Source organism: Topomyia yanbarensis, chromosome 2 (assembly GCF_030247195.1).
Source record: "Topomyia yanbarensis strain Yona2022 chromosome 2, ASM3024719v1, whole genome shotgun sequence".
NCBI classification, from domain to species: domain Eukaryota; kingdom Metazoa; phylum Arthropoda; class Insecta; order Diptera; family Culicidae; genus Topomyia; species Topomyia yanbarensis.
In genome coordinates, this window is record NC_080671.1 from 136,800,596 (window position 1) to 136,825,851 (window position 25,256).

Here is a 25,256-nt window from a genome sequence, read left to right on the forward strand (position 1 = left end):
CTATCACAGAGAACAGATTTTTCATGATCGAACAAGTATCTAAAAATACTAAATATTTGAGCGAATGTCCATTAAAACACTAGCGCCCCCATACTTGGACATGACAAATTAGAAACATAACTAGTTTGAATCTAGGTGATTAGCTGTTTATTAAGTTAATCAATAGAGCACCTGGCGGCGAGTAGCCTACTTACACTTGAAAAGACCGTTAGTTTGTATTACAACTCTAATAGACCGAATTGAATTCTGTACTCTGCTTCTATGATGAACATTTATGAATATTACTTAATAATAATGTTGAATAAAATATTCGATTGGTCTTACTGAATAGTACGTGATATTCATTAAAGTTTCATAATCATAAGAATATTTTATTCATATTTTATCAATATTTTCTTGTTTGTTTTACAGATTGAATCTTTGTCCAGTTTCCTAATTGTGGTAAGTTCCATTATAATTTCAAACTATCGCTTACTAAATTAATTGTCAATGATGATTTTTAACACAATATACGCAACGGGGTCAGAATTATGTTCTTGTTGAAACTCCAGTTTACCCAGACTTGCCCTATCTGATCATGATCATTGAAAAATTTCGAGAACTAACATTGTTGGTATCTGGGTAATAACGTCTCGATTTTCACTTTCAGTGTTTGCTGGATTTCCTGAGGATAAAATCCAGAACGGATTCGCTATCGCTGGAATGTTATCGGTAAGTTCTCGTTATTTTTCCAACAGTTTATCAAAGTCGTCCATCCTAATGCAATTACAGATAAATTCTTATCTGATTTTGCTTCGCTATTGGACAAGAATAATTTACTTTATTATTCTGGTGATTGGGTCTCTTATCAAGTCCTTTAACCGTGGAAACTATTGTTACATTGAAATTTTGCCATTTTCGCACAGTTCATTCGGAAATATTTGTTTAGTAATGAGGTATTATTTTGTCTTGTATTGTAATTTCAGCTATATCACATTGTTAAATTTCTAACAAAATGATGTCGAGTTTGCTGTATTTCAGTGTAAGTAAAATATTTGCATTTTGATATAGCTTGGTCAGAATCTGTCTCTTCACCGAACAACGTTTCTAGGATCGAATGTAAGGGTTCTACATGAAACCTGTTGTTCTTTATTGAGACAATAGCATATTGCGTCATCATTCACGGTGACAGATCTTGTAGTTCTGTTTCACTATCTAATTAGTTGTGTGCAAACAACCATTTCTAATTTTATTATTACTCTCAACCATAATTATTTCTGATATTTTTTCAGGCACTTTATTTACTGTGGAAAAACAACAATTGTAGCTGTGGACAGAATTAGGTAGGTTCCAATATGCTCTTGTGTCAAGCATCAATAGGTCCTCAACTAGTCAGTCACTTAACGTATACATAATGTAATGTCTAGTTAAGTGATCTCCGACGTGGACAAAAGAAACGATGCACTATCTAGAGAACTGTTCTTCAATATTGAACATTTCTCTACTCGGTACATCTACACAATTTTCAATCTGAACAAAGTGTCTGTTATCTCATACACTTTGTGCGAATTTGACAGTTATTTTTCTCGTCTCCGAATTCAACAGTACAAAACTAAAAACTAAATTTTATTTGCAGATTACGACATTAATGACACCTCATCCCGTCGCTCCTCACTGAGTGATCTAGGAGGTAAGCATCTGTTTCTCTCGATTATTTGGTATGTGTATATTGTGGCGTCCTTCGCTTTACGTTTTTTGTTGTTGGTTATGTTGCAACTAAAGACGATATATGGGACGTAAAAAATGTTCTTTTGTATTCCAGTACATTATGCGTGTGTTGTTGATTGCATGTTTACTACTCGGTGACGGCACTGCTTGGAATGTGAAGTACAAGACTTGTGGATTATGTTAGAACGGTTTACTTTACAATTCGGTTCTATGGCTTTCCCCCGGAAAACATTCCTCAGAAACTAAACACTGAAGTTTTTTCCCCAGAAATAACTATTCACCAGGAAACCATTCCTTCTTAGAAAACAGTATTCCAGAATGTACTCTTTCGCAGAAAAGCATTATTCAGAATGAACCAATACCCAGAAGGTCATCCTCCAGATATAACCATTTCCCAGAGTTTTTGGATAAGATGGGGAAAGCAACCATATTGCTTTGAATTGGAATTGGGATCTATAGAAAAATCAATAATCTATAGAAAAATCAATAATCTTATATTTCATGTAGGATAAATTTGAGAATTTAGTGCAGCTGTGTTTTGACATTAAAAATGTCTTACTCCACTATCTGGGGCTAGGTGTCATTCTAAAATCTAAACTATCTCCCATGTAACGAAACTATGTAAGGTTTGCACGCTTATAACTCCGATATTACTAGATGGATTTTAATCATTCATACACCAACCGATTCAGAAACACCTAACTTAAATATTGGTAATAATTTAATATCTCCCCAATAAAAGTAGACTTTTGGAAATTGGTAAAATTAAAAAGTTCACAAAAAACGGGAAAATTACCACTCGTGAGGCAGATTTCTCAGACACAGCCGTCAAGAGAGGGCAGCTTAGTTGCTCAATGAAACACGAAAAGTCATAAATAGAAGCAACGCATGTCCGTTTAAATCAGTTGTTGCTCTTATCCCATACGAGTAACAACGTCTCCCGGCGATGCTATAAGCGCTATCGATTTTCGGTAACGTTGATATTTGCACACACTCGCACCTAAGTGACTAAACCATATACGGTTAGTTTATAAATAGAGGTGATGCGTACCCGTTTGAATCAGTTTTTGTTCTTATGTCGAACGGGTAAGATTATGGTTGCAGCGTCTGGGCACTACAATAAGCGGTAGACGCTATGCATTTTCGGCAGCGGTGGCCGTGTGCGGATTTTTCGGGTACCAGCACGGTGTCACAGAATGATTTTGAAAGTGGGTGGGCGGGGTGGTTTGGATTTAATTCAATACGGTGTGTGCTGTTTAAGAGTGTTGCGTTTGAAAAAAATATATTTATTTTTATGCATGCGTGTGCGTTGTAACTTGTTAATCCATGTTTACGGCGCTTTGTAGCTGCGTAGGGTAAAGAGCCTATTGGTTTTCATGTTTCATATTTCGGTTATATGTTTTTTATCAGTAAGGCATCTGACAACGTGCTTCTGTAGTTATTGCACTGTTCAGCAGCGTAGTATTTTATATAGGAGAGTACACTCAGGTTTTTTTTTACGCGGATTTTGAAATTTACGCGGTTTTCATTTACACGGCCTGTATCCCCTGCGTGAAAAATCTGAGTGTAATTGCATCGGAAACAATCACATTTCCAGCAGAACTTTTTGTTTTATAATTTCAAACACTTTTGTTTCGTACTGCACACAACGGAAAATTTCTTTTTCGATTCAAATTCAAGCCATGTCTTAAGCGTTACTGGACTTAAAATTGTTTTCCCAGTTTATCCAGTCAGAATATCTGTCCTACCCTATGTATTTAAAACACAGTTCTAATTTCGTTTTAAAGTATACAACAAATAGAACGGTTGGGTATACTAATTTAAATTTTAAAATAAATCTGTTTTAAATTATGAAACAAACCGCTGTACTGAAGATATAATTATGTCAGTCCTATTACCACATAAAACACCTATATAACATAAAACGCTGCAGAATTGGTTTAATAATACAATGTTTACACTACAGAGTTATAACACGTTTTAATAATTGGCAACAAGAAAAATGTCACCAAGATAGCATAAAAACCCGTTTTAACTGGTAGTGCGAACGTTGTATAACAATGTAATTTATCAAATAATTTCATTTGTTCAACCACTAATCGATCAAGAAATACTTAACCTTAAGATTGTTTACTTAAGTTCATTAGTACATTATTGAAAATTTAAATGGAAAATGAGATTTCATATTTCATGGAGAATCTGTATATTTCCGTTGGCGGGCGTGGGCTTCCTTATCACAGCTCTCAATATGGAACTTTTCTTTTGAATATATTTTCTGGACAGACCAGCCTATTTTTACTATATGGATCAGCCAAATAATGCCAATCACCTAGTGAGCTACATTTTTAATGTCACCGTGGTCGTGTCCTGTACACAACCCTTTAATTTTTTCGCGGGTTTTTATTTCTCTATTTAGTGTGTAAGTCTATGTGGTGAATCGAAAACTGTGCGCATTACCTAAGTCAAGCAACTGATGCGGTATAAAACTGAGGCATCCCCTCGCAAGCAAACTTGTTATCTATTTGTATATCCGGTTTCTCGAACAAAGAGATTGATTCCTTTTTTTAAGCATGAGCAGTTCTTTGTATCTGTTCGTTAAATAACTCTTGCGCGCAAACTTGTGATCTTTTCATCTGTCCGGTTTACTTAAACATTCCTTCTTTCGAGCTTTCTTTAAATTTGTATTAAAATCGACATGAATGCAAAATTTGACAAAGGGTTTGGTGGGTCCTTGAGTATTGATCCTTCTTTTGTATTGGAAATATTTTTTATGTAAACTTGCGATTCGCCCGATTGCTACTTTCAAAAGTATTTTCATACCTTATGCAAAATGGTACTTATACTACACTTTTTATGTCAAATGTTCAACTACTATATAATGTTTTATGATAAACGATATTAGTCCAGAAGGCTTTATGTCAAACGGAGTAGTCTTGTTAAAAAATTGGGACAATTTTTAGTGTTGCTACTGATTATTTTTCATATCGATACATTTTATAAGTTTTCCTTCTTTTAAGCATGAGTTTGTTTTAACACACTTATGGAGTTAAGCAATGTTTATTTAGAGATCTTTACGACAGTGACTAGGATCAAAGATTCTTATTTTATGCGTTTAATTGGTAGTATTCATATAACGACTATAAACGAAAACATTCCTGGTTGACGGACCTGGTAACAATGAAAATGCCATCTTTTGTTTCGCAACTCGCGCTAGTGCACTGAGTGCACACCACTCTGAAAATCTAGCGAAATCGTTTTAGGACACTAGCGGCTGCTCGCTCGGTGAGCCATTTACGCGACCTTTGGAAGGTTAAACCACAGGTACAGAAAGCTTGTCAAGCCAGACATTTTATACAGATCTCTACGTCATTTACAGTTTGTTCGTGACATCTCGGAGGGAACGGTTGGTGTTCCGCTTGGAACCGTTACCCACCCTTTTTGTCGTGGTTGTGGCTTCCGGCTTTCGACTTCCCTGAAATCCAGATCTTTTGGCTATGAATAAACATTCCTGAAACACTTACAAAATGAGGGGTGCTCAGCTTTTCTAAATAAAAGAAAATCAAGTTTTATTCAATCAAATTTTGATCGTAAGACTCTTTATGATACACAAATACTTCATGTAGTTGTCTCAAACGTTTTCTATTCTTTTTCATTATTTTACACATAACGTCACTCAAAAGAACGCTTACCCGTAGAAATATTCAGTCATAGACAAAATCTTTCCGAATAGTAGATTGATAATTAGTGAAAACAATAACCGCATTTGTATTATATATACACATTACCATGCACTTAGTATAACTGATATAAATTTTTAGACAAGAGAACAATTATTCTCAACTTTAACTCAATAGAAGTAATGATAATTCAATTATTTATCTGTTGGTGCTCTGTATTTAAATATCACGAAAAGTGCCTTCCCAAGTGTATTGTGATCATAACAAGCATTTGATGAATATAATTTCAATGAAAATATTGTTACGAACATAGCTGAAAAAAATTTACGGTAAAATAATTATTCTGAGTTTTGGTACTTTCTGGCAAAAAGTTTTCTGGGTTTTGGTTGGCTCTGGGCAAAATTTTTCTGTGATTTGGTACTTTCTGAAAATTAGTTTTCAGGGATTTGGTACTTTCTGGAAAATGTTTCTGGGGGAGCTTTGGCATTTTGTGTTCTGGGGAATGGTTTTCGATGAAATCTTATAGAATCTTATAATTCTATTCTTTAACCGACAAAGACTGTTTTCAACTTGCTTTAAATGTGAAGTTGTCTGTTGAGAGAATGTTTTATGTTCAAAATTAATTTATTTCACTATTTTGCAGGTAGAACACAACATTGGACCGCTGCGTACGATTTAAACGTCAAGGTAAGCATGTTATTTATTGCCATCTTTGCAAAATGGAAAATTGAGTATAATTTCGAAGTTATTCCACTTTAACATTGAAATAACAGTCAATTCCATGATGAAAACAAATATATATTTAGAACATTGATGTACCGCTCCAGGCTGAATGTTCACATGTTGTTAGTTCTAATCTGAGTTAACTCAAAAAAATTGGAAGATGTTATGAATCATTGGACATAAATGCTCATCAAATTTTTTTCTTTGCTTTTTTTTCTTGACAGCTTTCTTCGTCGAAAGTGCTCCAACAAACTTATGGCACCCAAAAGTAAGTGCATTATTTTCAATTTGGAATAGTTTTTTCAGAAGCAATTTAAGCTGTAGCATGCATTAATGACGTACATTCGGGTCTCGGTCATTTAGCATAACGGACATTTGACATAGTATTACTTGGCATAATAGTCATTTGGATTTGAATTAAACGGAATTCGAAAGAACAGTTCATGAAATGAAGAAGGACAATAAGGATGATATTAATTATTGAAACGCTGCATAGAAATCTCTCTTCTAGTGCGCTGCACCAACAAATTTTTAAAATTTACGCTATACTACAACGTAAGTCATGGACAAACAATCCATAATTGCGAAAATGAATAAACGCAAAAATTTCCGAAATTAAACTCAAAAAACTGCTCATTTAAAATAAGTTGTAAAATATAGGTATTCACTCGAAATATAATCAATACCAGGTAATGGAAAACAACACATTATTATTGCTTAGTGCAACTTTAACCTTATGGGTCATCATGGGTCGCTGATAAACTATACATTCGTCTGTTATGCCAAATGACCTTCAGTGAGAATCCTTAGCAAAATCATGCCAAATGTCCGGTATGCCAAATATCTGTTATGCCAAATAACCGTTTTCCAAAAGTTAAAAATAATTATGCCAAATGTTCGTTCTACCAAATAAACTGCAGAATGATTACTGCAGTAAGTCGGGGGAACAATTGAAAATAAGTCGTCATCATTGCATCCACCAGCTAAGCATTGTTCATATGATGAATTTAGATTATTTCAGTTATCCCTGTCTTAGGAAACAATGCTGATAGAAATCATACTGAATCACTTTCTAAAATATGTCTCTTGCTGCTTTAGAGAGAATTCAGTTCTGATTTATTTTTTTTCTTTTATCAGGATGAGCGAATAGCTCTGGACCGCCGATGCAGCAATGTACTCTTCGGATAAGGTTAGTATTAGTGATTATATTTTAAAATGTAGTGCTACTACAATATCTAATATTCGGACGTCCTGTTCTAGTCAGTCGCCAAACGCTTGTTTCTTTTGTTTAGTTTGGCGATCTCCGTTATGGACAAAATTATAATGCTAACAAACCTATCCTGATGTGCGCAAAATTCCGGTGCTCATCATCAATTTTGTAGCAACATTTTGATAAAAGTTAAACTTTTCTTTAGACTAATGATGATTCCATAATTTCAGATGTTATCGAAAACGGCACACGACCTTCAAGAATTAAGCTGGAAATAAATATTCAACCCGCGGTTCATTTCAACCGGTTTCAAACAGGACAGCTTCCGGTGAGTTAGTTGTTACTAGATTACCATAACACAGACGTCCTGACTAGAGCCGCTTATCTGCACAACCAAGATAGGTGGTCTCGAGATGGACTAAAGAAAAATGTAGACCCTTGACATTCCTGTTGGATGAACTTGATTGTTTTACTGGTTATTTCATCTTGGATGCATTCGTCACAGTTTCCTCATTATTACCACACTAAGATATAATAATATTTAAATTTCATTATTTACAGTTACAAGCTGTCCGCCTGCTTTATCTGCTGGATTATACCACATCTGAAAGGTAATTTTTTATTATTTATGTACCTATGTGCAACCTTTTTTTTGATGATTAAATTATTATAACCTTACCTACATTACTTGAGAATTCATGAAACATATTTACTACTGATTTCAGTTGTTAATTAAACTTTTTTGAATTCTGATTATTGCTCTTATTCATGCGTTTATATTTTTTCAGTTTCCAGTCAAACATTCATGAAAATGGTAGTCAGCATCAGTTGATGTTAGGTGAGTAATGTTTTTCCTCGAATGAATTTCAGAATTAAAATGATGATACGTTTATAATCCTTACCTACATTAGTTGATGTATAATGAAACGAATTTTAATGCTGAATTTACATGTTTTGCAACGGAAATATTCATGGTATAATTATTGTTTTTCCTTTAATTCTTATTACAGCTAACGGTCTACAATTTCCTGTTCAATATTGCGTTCATTATCAGTACTTTCGAGTGAATTTGGCCTAGATGAACTATGACGCACAAGGTCAGATTCAGATAATTCAATTATTTATCTGTCAGATCTTTTAACTTTTTTAATGATGATACGTTTATAATCCTTACCTACATTAGTTGATGTATAATGAAACGAATTTTAATGCTGAATTTACATGTTTTGCAACAAAACTATAATCGGAAATATTCATGGTATAATTATTGTTTTTCCTTTAATTCTTATTACAGCTAACGGTCTACAATTTCCTGTTCAATATTGCGTTCATTATCAGTACTTTCGAGTGAATTTGGCCTAGATGAACTATGACGCACAAGGTCAGATTCAGATAATTCAATTATTTATCTGTCAGATCTTTTAACACTTGAATTTAATTTTTTTTGAATAAATATAACGTACATCATACTGATTTTATTATTTTTAATTATATACCGAAAGCTCCGTGGAAAGAATTGCTTATCAACCTTATGCACCCATCAAATCACATAATTAGATATACTTATTCCTTGACGAGTACTACACCATCATACGGGTAATTGGCGGTGAATTACTCGGGCAATTTCTTCGGGATGTTTCATTAAGTATCAGGTCGTGTCGCTGATCATCACATGGATGATGGGCATGTTCTTCATGTCGTTCGAAGATTTGTGCCTTGTCGTACAATGTATTTTCATCATTTTTCTGTTGGGACAAGATTGGGGAACAGGAGTAATTCGGGATAGGGATAGTAATAGCAAAAACAAAGATGAAAGCTTCCATCACAGAGGCATGAAAAGTATTCCCTATTAACGCAGAAGGGAAATATCAACACCCCCGAGAGGTCATTAAAATGTACAATCCAAAATAAACCACCTCATCCCTAGAGGGATATTGTAGTTTACAAACAGTTTAAACCTACATTAGTAATACATTTCATTGACCGCCATGCTGATTTATTTTAGAAGAAACATTAAACGGTTGTCGATACTCCAAAAACACAGCGGTATTTTTACGATTGACGGCTTTGTGCGCAAATGGTAGGTTCTTACACTAATTACAATTCAGGATAGAAAATATTTTAGCTTTTATCGAATTACTCGCCAGGTTGAAGTCAAAAACCGTCGCCACGCTGTTAAAAATACGTCCGGTAACAGCATTCTGGCGACTATAGTTGGTTCTCCTCAACGATAATCACAGAAGGGGGTTATTGTAGGAATGTAGGGCAAGCCACCCTGACAGACAGAAGTCAGGGCACGAGAGCAGTCCCTCCGGATGCCTAAAGTGTTGAGCGGTATTAACTGACAACGGTTTTCGTAGCCTCGATTCCGTCAACGCCGTTCTAGTAGTGATTTGAAACAGTATACCTACGTCCCGAAAATTTTTCGCTATTCGGTAGATGAACCCAAGCTGTCTTGATGCCTTATCTACGATGTATACCTCATATGTGATTAGAGTGTTAGTGTCGAATCCATGATGACTCCAAAACCCTTGAAGTGGCTTTTCCGCATGAACGTAACGATTGGGCATTTACTCGGGTTTGGAACCATTCTGTTTATATCACACTGATTGTATGTCGTTTCCCGGAATACCATTTCCCGGAATGCATTATTTCACGGAATGTCATTTCCCGGAATACTATTTTCCGGAATGTACCATTTCCCGGAACGTACTTTTTCTCGGCAATTTGTTATACTATTGAAATCTGAAGTACTTTAAGAACATTTGCATTTAGAACTATGTTGCTACTCAAATATTTGTTTGGTTCCCTTCACAGCTTGTCTTTGCTCGCTGATCATGTTAATGAATTTGAAAAACTAATTCTCACGCATATGTAATTTTAATTGAAATCATTATCAATCAATCGAAGGTCCAGAAAATAGCTTATCCTAAAAAGAAGGCGATATCAAAGAAGGTCGTAATTTAATTTAAAATTAATAGCATTTCAATAATATGCTACGAACATTTTAAAGAAGGCAAATCGATATCATTGTAGTTATTGTATTTGAATCAATGAAGTTCTCAAATTATTTCCATTGATTTATTATTGTTCCAAAGAAAGCTAATTCACATAAAAAATTTTAATACGAAGTGAAATTTAAAATAACTGAAGGCGTTTGCAATGCACTGTTACTGTGAACAAATATTAGTGAGAATAAAAATCAATGAAAGTCCAAGAGTATTTTCAGTGAAGCTTCATAAGGATTAAAATAACATTCTACACAAAATCCCAAAGAAAAATGCATATTTATAAGAAGGTGGCATCTCAGACAAATACATTTACAATCTATAAAATTTCAAAGGTTCCAGGAATATTTATGACTAAATTTTAGGGAATGTTTTTATTTTTTCATTACCTTTTACCTAATCTTCGTGAAAATCAATCAACGTATTCAGGGCATTTTTAGAGTACTGTGATTGGTTATCATAAAAATGTTGCCAACGGTGTGGAAAACATTGACTTTTCAATTTCAAAGATGGCCGCATTTCGAGGCGTTCTTAGGCAATCCATGAGACGTTTCTGATCAGCTGATTATTTCTTGTTTACTTATTCTGATGTTACTCCGAGGGGTGCGACGTCCGACAATATCGTTGATTCGATCCAACATCAAACGAATCGGACTAACAAAGTTGTTTGTCGAACGAGTTTTTCTGTTCGCAGGAGTAGACTTGTTGACAGAACCCACCGCTGAATTGTCAAACAAACGTCTAATGGATTGCCTAATTGATCGTTACGAATTTACACTATCTCCTATAATGTTTGACCTAGTGTCAAAAACTAAAGTTTTTTCGATTCCTTAGCACGATAGCAAATGACTTAGGGGAGCCCGGGGCTAGTTGGCGGAACCCCCTTTTCTCCGTTTCTATTAGACATAACGCGCTGTCACTCGTTGAGTATCTCAAGTAATGTGAAACGCGTTATCCAACGTGTTTTTGTTGCGAAACATTATGTTTTGTAGAAGCTTTGCGCGATATTGTGTTTTTGACCATACTTTGTAAATTTTCTTAATTTTAAACATTTTGTGTTATTTAAGGTGGTTTTCTATCTATTCCCCGAACGATTATACTTTTCGATAGTGCGTGAAAAGAGCTTTCAGCATCCGTATAGATGTTATACAAATTCATACCCAAAAGTAATTTTTTAAATCCTTTTTTATAAAATATGCGGTTGGGGTAAGTTGTCGGTAATGCACACGGGGCAAGTTGGCGGTACTATTTATAGTGCAAAAATAGTCATCATATATTTTTATTTCTGGAATTCACTCCAAAGTAAGAGAAACTTTTTCTTGTGTCCCTTGTCAACGCAGGGGACAATTATTTCAGCCAATCGCCTGAAGAATTTCGAAAATTTGCTTTTGAATATGGAGTACGCGTCGAAGTCAAAATGGCGCGGTATTGAGATTGAAATATAATGAAAAGTGTCGAATACTATACAGTTTTATTGAAAAGATAATCGGCACATTTCCTATGGACCACTTATGTAATTGTATTTCCATTGGATTGCTTATTTTCTGGCACTCCGCCAACTTACTTCACACATACCGCCAACTTACCCCGAGGCTGGGGTAAGTTGGCAGCTTTTCCGCGTCACATATTTTTGTCTCTAGAAATGAAGACAACGTATCAAACATTTTAATAAAATTCAGAGATGTTTCCAACAGTCTACCCTTTCATGCAACGTGTTCTATTTTACAAGATCTACCAAAATCAAAACGGTAAAAAAAAACTGAAAACACCGCCAATTAGGCCCGGTCTCCCCTACGTAGGATTTTTTCGCTATTTTAATTTTACGCGAAACGCTGAAAATATCATTAAAATCAGCACCTCATCATTTATAGAATATCTACCCGTCTTTCAATTTCATTGCTTTCGTTTCTCTTAGTCTTAAATTTGCTGAAAATGGCCAAGAAAATCGATACAGACATCATTTATTAACTAAAATCCTTCGTACGACGCTGGAGAAAATAATTTAGAATATGCTGTGAATATTTCAAAGCTCGTTGTTTGAACTGGATTTGAAAAAAAAACGCGTTTGAAGTTTTTAGTACGCTTGGAGTTTAGTTAAAAACGATAGGACAGAATTAATAATATATACAATTAGGTATTCTGTTCGCCTTCCATTTTCTATTATATCATTTTATTTCAATAACGAAATTTCCAAATCTTAAAAATTCTACAGTAATGTATTATGCTTTTCACCGAAGATTACCACGCAAAGGAATAGATTCGAAATAGTAAAAGAATTGAAAATATCCCATTTTAACTGAATCCGCAAAATTTGGAACAAATATGAGGCAACATATAGGGCCTGTTAGTCAGGAATTAGACGGTCATGAATTTATGAAATTTATTCACCCCTTCACTACCTGCGGTGGGAAAATTGGAAAGTATTTGTTTCTATTTTGGTACCCATTTAATTCATTGATATCCCATCCATTTGGATGCTTTTTATTCCCCATTCAATTTTTTTAAATCCTTCCAAGTTTCTTTCTGGTTCAAAATCAAAAGTCGTTCGGAAGCTGTTCCTATAATGATCAATTTAAATAAATGTTCCTAACATCGCGGAATCGAAAAGATTAAATCTTTAGAATGACAATTTTGCAATCTTATCGCTATCTTGTTTTTTTACCACAATAACCACTCAAGATAAAAAAAATTGAAAATATTTTCAAACAACTTTTCGGGCCCTATTCTGCGCGGCGCGTGACGTGAGACGACTAATATCACCTCATTCTACGTGACTTTTCTCACCCAATTCTGAAGAGTGACTTCGAGTGATGTGAGACGCGCATTTAACTGCAATGGAGAATCTCACCTCACCCGAGTCGACTCTCAGAATCGGGCGAAAAAAGTCACGTAAAGTGAGGTGAGTTTAGTCACCTCACGTCACACGCCGCGCAAAAAAAGGTCGTTCATGTTCTGAAGTAGGTAAAATCTCCTACAACACAATTAGCTGCATTGCAGGTCTTCTAAAAATAAGTTTGGTCGGTGAGGTACGAGTTTTTTTTTTATTTTCCGGGAAATGGTATCCCGCGAAATGGGTTTTCCGGGAAATAATACATTCCGGGAAATAGTTTTCCGGGAAATGGTACATTCCGGGAAACGATATTCCGGGATATGGTACATTCCGGGAAATAGTTTTCCGGGAAGTGGTATTCCGGGGAATGGTATACCGGGAAATGAGGTACAACCATATCACACCATCCAGTTCATTTTGAAGAAACTCGGCATCGGTTTTATCCCGTATTTGTCGAAAACTGTTTGTCGTCGGCAAAAGAAAGACGACCTTAATTTCATTATGCACCTACCTTGTGATGTCCTGTCCTGATAAAAAAAAATCACATCGACATAGTGAGAGAGAGAAAACTGCAGCAAACTGCCAGTTAGGTACGTCGAGATATGGAGATATCGAAGTAGAGAAAATATCAAAACCTAGAGAAAATATCAAAATCTCGACCAATCTGAAGGGAAAAGAGACTTACGAAATAATCGAAAAGGTGTGCTTTGGTTGAACAGCACTGGAAATTTCGAATTTTATTTGCCAAAGAAAATTGGAAAATAGTGCAACAGTTGTTTTATAAATTTTATTGATTTAGTTGTTCAATTACATTGTTTAGCCACCTGCGCTTCGAAAGATTAGTTAACCTTCGTAGTACTACAATTTGTTTAGTTTGCTTGAATTCTGCTATTACTTACTATTTACTATCGCATCATTTGATTTAGTCAAACATGTCACCAAAGTAAAGGACTAGGAAAAAGTCTCAATAGAAAATGGAGTTGAGTTGCATTTTTCTCCCTATACAGATAGGGCAATTTATTGATTATCCTTTTTACGTGATTCGTACAATTCAGTTTGGGCAGGCTTGGCTAGAAAATTCGCTCTCACGCTCTGACTCTTTATCTAAACTTGAGGAAATAAAACGAAGATATCATTCTTGCTATACCTATTTTGAAGCGAGTATGAGAGTATGTAGCAGAATTACTAGCATTCTCTTTGTACTTTATAGTTGTAAAAAACTGAACCATTGAAAGTTTATTAAAACTAAACCGCAGCGGGCTTTTCAGCTTGGTCTTATTGGCTATGTACTACTACAAAGTATGTATGTAACTTCTGGTCTACAATCAAATCTATTGGTTTGATCAAATAAACACTTGGGAAGTTTGCAAAATACAAACTAGGAATTTGTTGAAACTTGCATTTATCTACAAATAATAATACTACAATCGTGCTAAATTGTGAAAACTATTATTTAGTGTCATTTAAGTCACCCTCGTTCAACAGTTCTTCGATTTTTTTTTGTTAAAGCATTGCGTTCTGAAAATTCTCATTCATTAAGCGCTCTCGATGTGACATTCTTTCCTTCCTATTATAACATATTTGTTATGCTCTGTTGAATATGGATTTAAGTTTGTTACAATTAGTCCTACAGTTCCGGGTCAGTATTTAAGGTTTCTTTAATTAATTTCACAGCTGTTCTACTACTAGCAGGTTGTGTTGTTTGGTTATCCTAAATGAGTGAGTTCAACATTACTCAATCAATCAGATTGATTCCTATTGTTACTCTCAATCTAATTTCATAGTCGGGTCGTTCTATTGTAGCAGCTAAAGGAAGAAAAGAAAACCAATGAAACAAGAAAAAAGAACAAGAAAATTTTTGGTTTACTAACTAGTTTAACTGTTTTTTGCTGGTTTTTTGGACTCAAAGTGGTACTGGTTTTTTCTGTTCTTTTGACGTACAGATATCTAAGAAAATTAGAGGACAGAGTTGCATAGCAGGGTTGTGTTGCATGCTGCGGATTGGCGTTCAAATCCCTCATATACCACTTATTTGGAGTTTCTTAGAAAAGATGCTGAGTTCCTATACATCGACAGAAATTGGGAAATCATTGTTGTTAATAAAGAATGAGGAATAGTTTTTGAAATACTAACTAGGTATCTACCACACAAGAACACAACTATAGGAAGGCTAGCCTATATTGATAGATATATGTAATTATCCGTTTGAGATGGGTTTGTCAGAGAAAACAGTCACTACGATAGTTACAAACGATGCTAGTTTAATCATGCAATGTAATGTTATAACGATGGCGTAAACGAATGTTCAGTCAAAATTCGGCAGGTTGAAATGTTATGCCAACACATGTTCAACAATATTATATGTCTCAAAACTTTTTAACATTTAATCCGATCGGAAGCTGAGCTAGACGAGGCACTGACATACACGCAACAACATTTACGATAATGGAAACAAACACATTTTATGTGGAATATAATCCAAGTAAAAACAGCCGGCAAATGAGGCGGTATTCTGGTTTAAACCAGCCGGAATTCCGACTGGTTTTTGGGATTTGTTTATTACATTATTATAATTTCAAGCAATTTTGTTTAATTAAAAAAAACTACAGGAACAAGAATCAATAATCTTTTGGTAGGAAAACTAATTTGTTTTATTGAGTTCAATCCATAACATTTTTCGGCGTGTATGGTAAATACGGTATGCGCTATAAAAAATGCGAAAATCTTCGTTTATAAGCAAAAGTGAATCTTTTATAAGTGTTAATAATATCAACAATGTTAGGGGCCGTTCATATACCACGAGGACAAAAAGATGAGTAGGTAATGTTAGAGACAACCGAAGTGAAGTAGAATACACTAAGGCTGTTAATGCGAATGCTGCAATTTTTGCTTTCTTCTCCATTAAAGCACTGAAAACTGACATACAAGTAAAGTTTTCAACTTGTGTAAGAAATTAAACTGTCGCTTTGAAATGACAACAGCAAGTAGCAACTTGCCACTGGTCGGCGCTTCGATCGGCCAGCAATCGCTATACGGAACTTGTATGCAAACTTGGATACAATGGTGACTCACGCATGCAAACCTATATGCGATGGTGATATTCAACGTATTTTCATTTAAATGTTTACACAGGTTTTTCGGGAAAGTTTGTTCTAGCTTATATGTCTGTTCTATGTGATTAAAGTCAGCTATTTCGATATTTGTTATGATGTGTTGTGCCCCGTTGTTGTGGTGCGTTTTGCCCTGCCCATTTTTCAAAGAGCAATTTATGACTTTCAAAAATAGAATTTTTTCCATGTTCCTGAATATTTTGCAAAGCGATTGTGATTTCAGAGTCAAATGTTGGCTAAATGATATCATTAATTAAATTCTCCCAATTGATGGTCTATAGCTAAGTTATGATTATATTTTCTTACGGGTGTATTTTACCCCATCTACCCCTACGTACGCTTGCATTACATTCACATAAATCACTTGCGAAGCGTTTGTGCAAATGGAATCTTGGTCATGCCTTGAAAATTTCAAACGTGCACCCGAGACACAATATTCAAATGTTGGGTTTGTTCCAAAGCTTCAAGTGGGTAATTACCAACTCGATTATTTTCAAGTGAACCGTCTACCGTTACTACCCACATTACCTACCGGCCCTGATAATTGAATATTTCATTACACATATCTATAGTGGGATCAAAATGAATTCATCTGACTGAATATTTTTAGAAATAGGCCACTTTAAAGTATGGCATGTACAAATAAAGTAAATTAAGGGCCAAATCGGATAAAAAGTTTTTGGATTTACTGTAAATTGAACTCACTCTACAGTTGAGAGCCAGCAGACGGGTATTTGCGCGTGGAATGTCAGCATTAGAGAGTTAAGGCGAATGCCCAATGCATTATATGTTCAAACCTTCAGCAAGCAGGTTTCTTTACGTGGAGTTTTCGCAATAACCCTGAAATTGCGACGTATGATAATAATCAACAACGAATGTAGTGCCAGGACATTACTTTTAATGGAGCATTTCACTAGTGGAACTGCGAAATAAGTAAAATCATTTAGCTGAACATAAAATAAACCGGTCTTAATGTGGATGTGCAAATCCCGTCATACATGCAGCAGTTATACAATTGAACCGTGTTTATAGCAGCATATACATAGATGATATGCAAAAGTTGTTCCAGTTTTCCCCGAGTATCAAATCAACGGCAGAAACATTATATCAGTATCCAATTAGCCAACATCCTTCACACAACAACCAATGCTAATCGTCATCGTCAATCGCACTACCGCTTGCCAAAGAAAATTAAACAAATGATGAATTTATCTGAGTCCGCCACGCATAATTTAAAGAGCAAGAGAGCGGGGTCTCTCGCACCCAACCACCCCTTCGCACGCGAATACTTGCAATCCGTTTATTGAGCTCCGAAAAAAGAGCGTTCTGCTTTTTCTGAGATGTGTGCTGATCATTGCATGCATGAAACTGGCACGCCTGTGCATCATTGGATGGAATGATGCCTGGCGGCAGTCATTCAATATATTTCAACCGAAGAATTTGAGCTGACACAAAGCGTAACAGCTACTACGAGTTTAGAAAGTAAACTGACGAATTTTCTCCTTTGTGCCGTTTTCATACCTGGCGAAGTTCATTGGGTAACAAAGAGGTCCTAGCAACGCTCGCTGCTTGGTTGAAATGTACGGACCAATCAGCGCAGACAATTACCACCTTTACGAAATACATTATTTTCGTTATTTATAATAGACGTACATTTTACGGAATCAAACACAATATACGTGCACATATTTCCGATCAGATAGTGCAAAAATAAAGCTATTTCGATCAGTACAACGGAAGTTATTCGTATTTGAAAACTGGAAAAATATCTCAGCAGAAATTTTTGAAAAGGGGCCCCCATATTGAAACGTTAGAAGTATTCTACTTCAAAACAGATGCATTGCGGCTCCCAAAAATTCGTTTTGGGTGTGGTTGTGTGCAATGTCACGGGAGTTCAAAGAGACTGGATACTGGCTGCCCACGATTGAGTAACTTTAAATTCTAGAATACAGTTTGGCCATGATTTGGAGCACACGGATTGTTCGACCACGATGACGATGAAGATGTATGAATGGAGATTGTTGTTTTTATTTTATGAACTTTCATATGTCGTATAGAATCATTATATTGAGTTGTTCAAAACGCTGATTCCAATCATGATGTATATCGTGTGGCGAAGGAAATGATCAGAAGCTGCATGACGTTCTTGGAAATGTACTCTGACAAATTACAGATTATCGGAGGAAAGTTATTTACGAAGTACGATCCAACTGATTTATTTAATTTCCCCGCTAGATAGCAAGACTCGGATTTTTATTATCGTCTGGTGTCTAATTTTTAGTTCACTATCCATCAAATATGTTGGGTGATAGCTGCGGTTGTGTGTATGATCTCGCTTTGCAGGCTGGGTACGATCATCGTCGCTAGTGCACACATAATACACACAATTCCGCTCCTTCTAACCCATGTTTGGCTTAAATATTTCATGCATCTGTAGTGCAGAACTATTAAAACCGTAAGTGCTTTTTTAGCATTAAGTTTTGGACAAAAAATTGAAATATGTTGTTCTGAGAGAAAAGATTCGAACACCTGCTACGAATTGGTTTCGTACAGAATTTTTCGTACATATGATGAATCATCCGTAGTTCCATGGAGGTGTTTTTATTGCAGGTTTTTCACAAAAACCACTAAACAATTTTCGTAGATTTATTACAAATCGGTTTTATAAGTCAAACGAATTGTTCGATGAAATATACGAATATCTTTCTAATATTTATGAGCATCTTTCGTAGATTTTTCCCCGTAAAAATCCATTTAAGAAAGAAAGCAAAAATCCCAATGCTAATTTACACGCATTCTATCGATTGTAGGGCAAGTAATGAATGAAACCCTCCCTCATAGTGTAAAAATAGGCTCTTTACCCAAGTTGGTTTCGTACATTTCACGAACTTAAAAAAATGACGACATGAAGAACGAAAATTTTCGTAATTTTACATATTCAGTATACATTACATGAAATTTATCGTCGATGACGAAACCGTTTTTCGAGATTGAAATGAAGTGTTTCGTTATTTTACTAAATGTTTGTATATCATACGCATATTTATGGAAAGCGCGTATTTATTTTTAGTACGTTGAACAATTTCGTTAGTCGCACGATTTCATTTCTGTTCATCGAATAAAAGTTTTTGTAGTTTTTCAAGTTATTTTTTTAAACGATCTGGTAAAATCGATTTTTGTTAAAATGTGCATCACTACGAAAGATGTCTAACAATTCTTGCTATTAAATATATTGCAAAGAAATAAATGAAATTGTCCTAAAAGGTACAAATTGCTCCTGGTCTCGCAGAAAATAATGTAAAATCCGGAGATAGCCTCTTAACATCGGAATCTCCTGGTTAAATCTGAAGAGGTGTCAAACATACTGATGTCAGTTTAAAACGCCGGTTATATTTCTAACACATATTGAAAAATTGACTTGATGGCCGGTAATCAGTATAATTACATAGGGATTATCAGTCCATGCGCCGATATGACAGTCCGGTTCCATGCCAAACATTACCCACCCATCTTTTTCGAAACGAATCCCACTATTTTGCTTATATTAAAATGAAGCTAACAGCCCAATAATTCAACATATATTATGAAGTAATAATAATAGTGTTAAAATATATATACAATCAAAGTTTCGCATTTTTATGGCCACACTGTCTATCATGCTCGAAATAGATCGTAGTTCAATTTGTTATGCTCAATCGGTAGTTTGACCTAAAGAGACTAGAATATCAAAGAGACGCCATCTTAGTTTAGTGAAAACAATTCAACTAGCAACCAGGCTACAGGTCACAGGCAACACTGCAAATGTGCAAGCCTCACCAAAACTGTTTGTTATTCCGTTTGTTTTTTCTAACCAATCTAAAAATCCGATGCGACTTCTGGTCTGCTGAGTTCCTCGACCAGCTAAAACATAGTTATATCCGCAGGAATCGTATTTTTCAGCAGCAAAACCATATTAGGCCAAAGTTTTTTATTTGCATCATTTGGTATTCGTTACCCTCATGCTGAATTTCGGACTCCCATAAAACCAAGCCCTTTTCTCTTTAGCGTTTCCAAACGCGATGGTATTGTAACAAATTTGGTTTGAGGATATAATTTTTATCTTTAAAATCTTTAGTAATTTTAATGAATTGCATAACAATACTTCTTTAAAAACAATGCCACATAATGCTAAACATTTACGATTGACACTTGTTCGTTGACTTTTGTTCGTTTGGAATGACATTGACAGTAAAATTGGAATTCCAAACGGAACATGGCGTCTCTTTGTTATTCTAGTCTCTTTAGTTTGACCATAATAAAACTTTTGAGTTGCTGGCTCATTGAGACATATAATTATGATATTATTAGATCGTGGCAAACACTCGAGTAGCAATATTTTAGAATGTCAAGTCTTCCGTGCAAGACATATGATCACCATAACACTCTCTAATTCGTTTTCTTAAAGTTGCTTTACTTCGAGACTGTTATGCCTAGGTATCATTTTGTTTCCGACACCGTTTAGTTTATCCCCATTACAGATGGCAAACATACAGCAATTACTATGCGAAACAAACAACTTGTAACTAAAGGCTTAGCCAAGTGACTTACACTAGTAGTGTTCAGCATTACCCGGCTAATGAATAGTAGGTCTTAGCGAGGGGTACTACCATTGCGCTGTTTGTGAACTAAAGTTATAAATTTGAGATGATAAAAGTTATCTGTGTACTATTAAAACAAGATGTAAGTAAAAGATAGTAAACAACAAAAAGAGGCAGCACACTTTACGACACCGAAGGTAACCGCTAATAGTATTCGTATGCATCTTTCCGCAAAAGTTGCATGTAGATGTCACTACCATACCTTTCTAGAAGTCTTCGTTTCAGTTCTGGCGGATAGGTAACGTAGATGTAGTGTTCACTCTGACCCAATTCGCTGAATTCGCCGGCACCAATCGAGGTGGTTGCGATGCCCGTTCCATCGGTCACCACGGCGTTCGAACCGCCCGTGCTATATCCATAGCCGCTCTCATCACCGTACGGTACTTGTGTAGCATGAATCTGGGGCGTGTGTTGCAGATCTGTTCCACTCGAAACGCCCGTAGATACCAAATTCATATTCGATACCTGTCCAAGACTGTTAAGGCTGGTCGCCGAGTGACCGCCATCCTGGAGATGATAAATGCTTGACGACTGTGGTTGCAGATAGTGCCGCCCGTGGGTTGGACTGGGATGAGCAGTGATCTGATTACTTCCCATGGGACTTTGGTCTTCACTGCTAGTTTTGGGTCGAGTTATCAGCGAGACATACGCAGTTCACAACAAAAAGTTAAGAAATGCAATAAACGAAAAAGGAGAGGTATGAGAAGTAGAGCGTTCAAATACTGTTGAAATAGTTCAAAAGATCACAGTTCTGTTAAAGATAGGTTTGATTTACACAAGCAATTGCAAAAACATTACTTACTCAAATAGTATCCAGATAATGTAGTAGCACAGGCATACTCCCAAGGACAACACCATCACCAGTACAAAAACAAGCCCCCATGGGAAAGGTCTTTGGTCGAGGGGACCATCCTCCCAATATCGTTCGCAAGTCAAGTACCAGCAGACAGCTCGGTTCATCTCTTCCTCCATACTTTTAAAGTCGTCCAGAGACAATTGCACCAGCAATCCAACAATGCAATCTCTCACTAGAGTCTCGCAACGGGTCTTCAGCTGGTCCAACTCCTCTGCTTTGCAGTTGGCCTTCATTCGTTGCATTTCGGATAATCTCTGTTGCTTTCGATCGACAGGCGGTAGCGAAGAGTCAACCAGATTTTGCTCACACTGTGTGGTCGTATTGCTATCGTTATCGTTCTCATCTTCCTCGTCGTCTTCATCCTCATCTTCATCGTCTTCTTCGTCAATGTCTTCATCGATATCCTCGACCTCGCCTGAAAGAAAAAGTAAATGTACAAGCGTCCATAGAATAATATTTGAATCCCAGAATACCTGGACTGTTGGAATGCTTGCTCACTCGGTGCTTTCGATGTTCAGAAACGTCGCAGTTCGACAGCCGCTCCTTTGTACTCAGTGCAGACGTCTGTGTTTTTCGATCACTCAAAAAATCATTTTTAATTGTTTGTAAAATCTTTGGAAGAAACGATTTCCTAAAAAAAACAAAATATTGTAAAGTATTCATATTTGATTCTACAGCTGAAGTTCTTACTTCACTGGCACCTTCGCCAAATCTCTTGGTCCCGATGTGGTCAGCGCTGTTCGGTAGGCTGTCGATTCACTCCACACTTCGATATCGGTCGACATCATGTTGGGATCTACACCGAACGAAAGCGTAGCATCCTTCGCTATCAGCACTTCGCAGCGCATCATGTCACAGTAATCCGCCAGACAGACCGCGTCCTCTGCCAGGTTAATTTTGCTCTTGTGGCGATTCTCAAAGTGCATATCGAGATGCTTTTCTTCGAAGAAACTTTTACCACAGAACCCGCAGGTCCACTGGCTTGGACGGTTCTGCTGTTTGGCAGTCTGCTGTGGGCTGAAGATGTCGCGCAATGGATGAAATGGGCATTCCAATGGGAGCTGTACCTGGTACTTCTCCAATATCGGTAACCATTTGGATTGGACTATTTTGCGCACCACACGCGAACTGTCTCGAGAGCATGATATCTTGAAAACGCTTGGACCCGGCCATGGTATGATAGATAGAAAGCAGATTACTATCACCTGGGGAGTGGAAAAATGGATTTGTTAATTGCATAGTCAGCGAAGATAAAAATTGATCAATTAAAAGCGTGGATTCTCCTCATAGTTCTATTCGCTCACAGAACTTCGACGACTTGGCACACAGCAGCTTATCAGGGGACCAACGTAATCAAAAGGAAAAAAACTGCATTTTATACTCGGGGCTGAATTGAGTAGAGATACATAAATAATAACCTGGATCAAAATGTTAATCCTTCTGCCCATCGCGAAGCTGATTAAAACAATAAGCTTCTGAGCATGTAAGTCATATACAAGAAACAAGGTTGATTAATGCTCAGCAGTGTTCACACATTCTAGTTAACCCTTTCACGCCCAACTTTTTTCTAGTACATGTAGGGTTTTATTTATTTTTATTTTATTTTTACTTGAAAACGGTGAGATCAAAAAACACGAAGTCTTTTTTTCATAAAGATAAGTGCTTCACTTACAGTGCTAGAAGCTGCCCAGTTTTTACCTTCCAATTCTCAATACAATTCTCCAAAAACATTTAGTCTAATTGCATGTAGGGGAACTGGGGGTAAGACGGACATGTTAAGGTTATACTCAAATAAAACATAGTAAAAGCATGTTTTTGTCAACATGAAATACTCTATATTGTAGCTCCATATGTTGGCTTTCGAGTGCCCAAAGGGATTATGTTACAAAAATCAACAAGTATCTTTTTTGAAAGAAATAGAAAACAAAGAAATATCTGCACTTTTTCCAGACTGCGGGTGAAACGGACATATGGTGGGGGTAAGACGGACATATCGCCGGAAGGATGATCACAACACAAAATATTAAAATTTACTGTTTCTAACGGATGTTTTGGATAGTTTGTGGTTCTTCTTAATATATATGTTCAATTCGAGGTGAAAAATAACGTTTTGGGGTTCAATTTAAAGTTGAAGCAAATGATGTATTTTCTAATATCGTTTTTTCGGTTTTCATAAAGAGGCTATACAATACAATCCAATGATCAGTCAAATCATTTATACAAAACTGGAAAGTTACATATTAAATACGCAATTGGTAACATCAGTTCCTCGATTACACATAGCCAGAGTATGGGACTTGCACAAAGTCGTCTACCTTTTCCAGGTCCTAGGAATTCCGTATTCTTTCTCGGTCACATTAACGTACATCTTGCAGTCTACTACATGTGAGACTTCAGCTAACTGGATGGTTCTCCACGTTTGACTGCTAGAATTTCGTTTCTACACGCGAGAAAGTCATATAAGAATGAATCAATAGAATTAATCAAGACTGACCGTCTTGCCCCATCAGTACACATATTTTTTAAACGCTCGCACTTATTTACTCGTATAAGAACTTACCTGATATTTTCAACGAAGATGTCATTTAAGTGTTACATTATCGAAATACAAGAAAAAACCCGCGAAAAAAATGATTTTTTCCTCGATAAACCTTAAAATCAGAGATGTAAAAATTACATCCGCACGAAGACGCACTACTGATTATCAATGTTCACTTAAATTTTTCGCATTTAACAATATTCAAGGCCTACTGAGTGCTTCACAATTCAAGAATTTCCATAAAGAGAGAGTACTCATATAATGCAATTGAACTTTATATGCTATATGCCTAAAATAACCATGTGTCCGTCTTACCCAACCTGTCCGTCTTACCCACAGTTCCCCTAAAACGTAGCCAAAGGCAGTCTAAATTGACATTGCGTTGCAGAAGACAAAGAGTTAAGTAGCCGGGAAACTCTAAGCTTGTTCATTGACCCTACTCCACGCTTTTCTAAAACTTTCTTACTTCAAATCCTTGCTCTTCCTTGAATACTATGGCTCTTAATATTTGAAAAATACTTCACCTTCAGTCCCTTGCTAATTATATTATAATATCAAAAAATAAATCGAAGTTTTATCAGTTTTCAAAAATATTGCAACATAATGAAGATATATGAAAAATTCATTTTCCGTCGTCAACGTAAACTGTCCCTGGCAGCACTGCTCCATCGGAATCCTATCAGACTAGTTGCAATAACTTCAGATCTTGAGCTGATCCTTGTTACTGTTAATGCTCAAATGAAAGGCAATAGTCACATTTATTAGCTTTAATTGTTTTTGCGAACAAATCTTGCCTCAATCAAAAGTTATAGCTGTTTAAAACATTGTTGTCTACAAACAACATGGGCATGAATGGGTTAACTATTTTAAGGACACACGTTCTTCTGCACAGAAATAGAACAAAAACGACAGTACAATGTAGACTTAACTTACAGATAAACAAACATAATCCTGTGAGA

The 25,256-nt window shown here is 36.0% G+C and overlaps 1 protein-coding gene across 5 annotated transcripts in view; it reads right to left on the minus strand.

Moving 5' to 3' along the window:
- Window positions 1–13,914: 13,914 nt before the first annotated feature.
- LOC131681475 (uncharacterized) overlaps window positions 13,915–25,256 on the minus strand; it is a 57,590-nt gene continuing 46,248 nt past the window's right edge. Inside the window, exons 2-7 of one of the 5 annotated variants that reach the window (XR_009303934.1) lie at window positions 22,449–22,963; window positions 22,232–22,389; window positions 21,705–22,173; window positions 21,105–21,518; window positions 15,027–15,217; window positions 13,915–14,961 (exon numbers count right to left, since the gene is read on the minus strand). Coding sequence is in view for 4 of the 5 variants with exons in the window: in XM_058962284.1 (XP_058818267.1) it covers window positions 15,184–15,217; window positions 21,105–21,518; window positions 21,705–22,173; window positions 22,232–22,389; window positions 22,449–22,963 (1,590 nt within the window). In the remaining variant the exon portion in view is untranslated. Of the gene's footprint in view, window positions 15,218–21,104; window positions 21,519–21,704; window positions 22,174–22,231; window positions 22,390–22,448; window positions 22,964–25,256 lie in introns of all 5 variants that reach the window. The other 4 variants (XM_058962284.1, XM_058962287.1, XM_058962285.1 and 1 more) reach the window with 4 other exon arrangements.